Here is a 5250-nt window from a genome sequence, read left to right on the forward strand (position 1 = left end):
ATATATATATATATATATATATATATATATATATATCAGCATAAATATTCACCGTTTTGTTTTTAAAAGAAATACAGAATTAGTTGAGGATCACATATATAGAATCTGAAGGCAAGTAACCAGAATATTTGGGTTGAAAATTCATATAAACATGTGGACAATATGCACTCAAACACACAAAATAGGTTTGGACAATTGAAATGTATATGTATGTGTGTGTGTGTGTGTGCATATATATGTGTGTGTATAGATGTGTATGCATATGTGTGTGTATATACATATATATACACACACACACATACATATATAGAAGGGAATCTTTTGAGAAGTAATCATATTAACATATTAAAAAGACTGTGACAGACACTCAAGATGATATACCAAAGTGAAAAATAAATAAACTCTAAGTGTGTATATTTGTTGCATATGAGTGAGTAAGCATGCACTAAAATACATATTTTTTTATTGATACATGTCATCAAAGAAATGTTTACACATGAACTGGTGATAAAATGTGTGTTTGTGTGTGAGTATGAAAATATGTAATCAAATGAGTGTGCAAAGGAGTGATAGTAAAGGTGTTTGCAAATGCATGTGATTGAATGTATACATGCACATATGAATGGAAATGAGAAATGGTATGTATGTGTATGCATAAGTGGTCATATATACTTGCGATTGAAATGAGGAGAGCAACAGATTAAAAGTTGCATTTTTGTGAGTGTGTATCCATGTATATGAAACTTTGTTTTTATAAGAATGTGTGAATGCGAGTGTACTAGTAACTTTCAATTAAAAAAACAGTTTTTAAAAGTATAGTTAAATTTACATAGATTGTAGCCTGTATATAAATCCAGTCAAAAGAACCCAAGCATCTGAATAGGATTATGCTACATAATTCCTAAACACAGAAGTTTTCAATTTGGTCCACTATACTTGCCGAATTAAGTCTGAAGCTGGAAGTTGGAATAGTTCAAAATCTATCTCTTGTCGCAAGACACCAGTTAGGACGAATTCTGAATTGAAGACAGCTGAAAATGAGAGAAACCATAGAATGAAAATAGTGACAATCAAGGAAAATACTTCACAAATTGATATTTAAAATCAAATATTTTTTAAGGCTTTTATCCCTACATTCCTAATGAATAGACTATCGCCCATCTGTTTTAATTTTCAATGTTAAGTTGCATTAGGTTATCTCCATTCACTGAAAGAGTATCAGGCAATGAGAGCTCTCCAAGCAATACCATTCTGAGCTAAATTGCATCCTTCTTGATAAAGTCTTCCTGCACAACTCTTTGTCACGTTTCCCTACTTCAACTGTCCACTTGATGGTTGTCCTTGCTGGATTCTCCAATGGTAAGCGCAATATGTGGCCAATCAGCTTCCGTTGTTCTAGTTGTGATGGTATCCTTCAATTTAATTTGGTGAGTTCTTCTCGCAATTTCACTGTTTGTGACGTGGTCACAGCAGATGATTTTCAGGATATTTCTAAGGCTCTAATGACAGAAAACATTCACCATATTGCAAATCTTGTCTGTCTACCTCCATGTTTCATTTGCATACAATGCTGTAGGAATGACAATAGATGTGTATAGACTAAATTTAAACCATTCATGAATGGAGGAACATGACCATATTGGTCTCGATTTTGACAAGTCTAGACTTAGCATCGATTTTTGCTTTTCCATTTCTGCCACTACCTAGGTATGTAAAACAACTGATAAATTCGATATTCAATATAAACATGATTTTGGAGAAGTGTAGTAAAAAAGTAGTAGTCAGCTTGAAGTCATAGTAGAAGACATGTAGTTCTAGATATGCAAAAATATGTTTACGCCAATTTAGCCAGTTGTCAATAATGAAGGGCATTACCTCCCTATTCACAATATTCTTTTAATCTCACCCTCCACCAAAAACTTGATTTTACTAACACAAGAAATCATATGTACAAGGAGTAAATGAAAAACTCTGCCAAATCAGATTGGAGCCTGGTGTAACCGTCTGAACCCATGCTAGCATGGAAAGCGGACATTAAACGATGATGATGATGAGGATGATGAAAATGGTTCCAGTAGGAACCAAACCTGCATCACAGGCCAGCTTGTAGAGATCTGAAACTGAACCAATGACAGAGCCTCAATGTAGTCGCTTGACCTGCTAGAAATAGCAGTTAAATCATTCACAAATCAAACCTCGCCATCTTAAAAAAGGACATATTTGATAATGTAATCCTGGGTTCATCTCACATAGGAAAAACAGAGGTGGTCATGAATGGATTACTTTTGGTCATACATCCACTCAAACAGAGGTCAACAAGGGCTAAGTAACAACAACAAAAGCAACTGTTTCCATACAAATCATAGAAAAGTCTTACCAAGTCGACGAGCCATAAGGTCCCGACACAAATGCACATCGTTGGGGCATGTAATCACAATAAATGTAGGATTTCCCTGAGGAAGAGAATATAATAAATTGCTAAAATGATAAAATTGAAAAGAGTTAAAAGAAGTAAAAGAAACCTGTACTCAGACGAGAGAGAGAGAAATTGAGAAAGACAATGAAACTGAGAGAGAGAGAGAGAAACTGAGAGAGGGACAATGAAATTGAGAAAGAGAGAGAGAGAGAGGTGGATCCAACCTACCTTGTCATCCCGCAATGATGCAATTTGCTTAGCTGAGAGGCGCCGCTTAATAACGCTACCACCAGCACTTTCAATAATAGCCTGCAAGTCTTTGGGAGAAGGCACGACACTTGGTGTAATGTAAAATATAAAACCCTGTGGGATAAAATGAATAAATAATTTGAAATGACTGGAGAGATGAATAAGGGTTCAAGCCTACATCAAGCATCTATCTCATTGTGTTTCTGGGTGGAGCACTTCAGTCTATAAATGCCTAAAGGAATGAGAAATCATACCAATAATCTAGTAAATATTTCAGATGATGCAACCCAACAAGATTACTCTGATGGAGTCAAGCTGCTAGAAATAGCAGTTGAATCTCCCACAAATCACACATTATTTCAAGTAACAAAAGGATATATTAGATTATATAGTGCTAGATGCATTTAAAAACAGAGGACAGTCATTGTTAGAATGTTTGATCAAGACTGACCTGGGATAAAAAGAAAATGCTGTATTTTCAGAAGTTTTCATCTCTAAAAGTCAACTTCAATTTTGAAAAATTTTCATCGAAGTGAAACTGTGTAAGCAAATTTTGCAGTGCATAATTTAGGATACCATTTAAAGAACTGCTCTATGAGTATCCCCAAAGTATTCATCACAACGCTCAGGGAGTAAACCCATGGCTCTCTATTTTAATTCATCTAATCACTATGATCACTCTTTGGTGTCCAGAGTTGCCACTCTGACCAACCTTATGCTCTCAGAGTTGCTACACACTATTGATCCTTACACATCAGTGTACATGAAGAAACAACTTATCCTTCTACTCGGCACAGTTTATGCAATGAGCTTAAACAAATGGGTTCTCTATTCTCCAACGCACTAACTTCAAACTGATACAATTGTTTTATCCATTTGTGTACCAATGCCTTATCCATATTATGTCAGGTTGCTTATAAGTGCTACCAGTACATGTATTAGTACAACTTGTTCTATGGTTGGGATATCAGCAACTAAACTGCCAGCTTCATAAGGCTAGTATGGTAAAGAGGGTTGTTAGAAACCCTGCAAAAAAAAAAAAAAAAAAAAAAAAAAAAAAAAAAAAAAAACCACCTATCAAAAGGATGGTTGAACCTAGTGTAGAATCAAGAACTACCTAGCATAAGTTGGAGAAGGCAGGTATTACCTTGGAAAATTTCTGCTATGGAAAAAGCACCCAAGACACTCTGTAAAGTGGTTGGCATTAGGAAGAGTACTCAGTAGTAGAAACCATGTCAAAGAAGACACTATATGATGCTTAATGCAGTCCTCTAATTTGTCAAACCCTGTTAAATTGTCCAACCCATGTCAGTATGGAAGCAGAACATTAAATGACGATGATCATATATCATAAAGTTACATCCTATGGATTATACTAACAAAACAGGAATAAACCTGTTCAAAAATCCTAACCTTGGCTGTAAGTGATTTGATGTGTCCCACTGCAGTTTCATATGTTGCATTTTATCCCCAGTTATGTTGGCAATATCTACTTAAATGTAAGGCGGCAAGCTGGAAGAAACGTTAGCATGCCAGGCGAAATGCTTAGCAGTATTTCGTCTGTCTTTATGTTCTGAGTTCAAATTCTGCTGAGGTTGACTTTGCCTTTCATCCTTTCGGGGTCGATAAATTAAGTAGCAGTTGCGTACTGGGGTCGATCTATTCAACTGGCCCCTCCCTCAAAATTTCAAGCTTTGTGCCTAGAGTAGAGAAGACTATCTACTGAAATGTGTATCTGGATTATCAGATAAATCTTCAGCAAAGGGAATTTCACACTAGATATTGGAATAAGACAGTAAGGGAGATCAGCATCAGTCTACTTCAGTTTTACATCCATACTTTCCCTAGCGTGCATCCATTTGTGTCAGGCATGTGGTACATTGTGCACCAGTTCAGGTTACACAATTAGGAAGAGAGAGCTGGGCAGGTTCTGTAATAACAATAACAGTAATAACAATTTTTCTTTCATGAAACCTCCAAGGCAAACCAGGGCAAGTAAAACAAGCAAAAGATATTACTGACGGTTCCTAGTTCAATGTTTGCAACAGGCAACTGTTAGTGGGGGCTGGAAAAGTTTACTATTATCCACAATGAACTCTGTTGGGATTTACTATCAACAGAAATGCACCAGAGTTTACTGTGCTGACATATTTAAAAGAACTAAGTGAGGTGAGGTGTTGAGAATTAAATGTGTTTACAAGGAACACATCATAAAACACAAATATATATATATATAAAACAGTGTTGTTTCCACTGTCCAATTTTTCCTGTCTTGGTTTGTGTTTGCTACCTTGGAATCCTCTGCTTAGTGGGTTAATCCACTACTCAGGAAGAAACTATTCTAAGAGTGCGTCCTGCCTTATCTTCGAAATGCCTAGTTTTAGAATAGAGGCAGCTGATGAAGGAATAATTCCAAGTGGCTTGTTTGTTTTCCTATGTGTTCGTTCTGTTGTCTGTAAACAAAGTCTGTTTTGTTTTTATGCTCCCGTTCATTTTTCTAACGTCCTGTACCTGAATATGCATCTATATATACATGTAGATGTAGGTATGTACATATATGTATGTATACATGCATATGCTCATAT

General features: G+C 35.8%; 1 protein-coding gene across 1 annotated transcript in view; it reads right to left on the minus strand.

Moving 5' to 3' along the window:
* Nucleotides 1-40: 40 nt before the first annotated feature.
* LOC106870975 (PAX-interacting protein 1) overlaps nt 41-5250 on the minus strand; it is a 51887-nt gene continuing 46677 nt past the window's right edge. Inside the window, exons 17-20 of the mRNA XM_014917220.2 lie at nt 4567-4595; nt 2645-2779; nt 2378-2453; nt 41-1031 (exon numbers count right to left, since the gene is read on the minus strand). Coding sequence (XP_014772706.1) covers nt 931-1031; nt 2378-2453; nt 2645-2779; nt 4567-4595 — 341 coding nt within the window. The 3' untranslated portion in view covers nt 41-930. The remainder of the gene's footprint in view (nt 1032-2377; nt 2454-2644; nt 2780-4566; nt 4596-5250) is intronic.

Source organism: Octopus bimaculoides, chromosome 5 (genome assembly GCF_001194135.2).
Source record: "Octopus bimaculoides isolate UCB-OBI-ISO-001 chromosome 5, ASM119413v2, whole genome shotgun sequence".
Classification (NCBI taxonomy): Eukaryota; Metazoa; Mollusca; class Cephalopoda; order Octopoda; family Octopodidae; genus Octopus; species Octopus bimaculoides.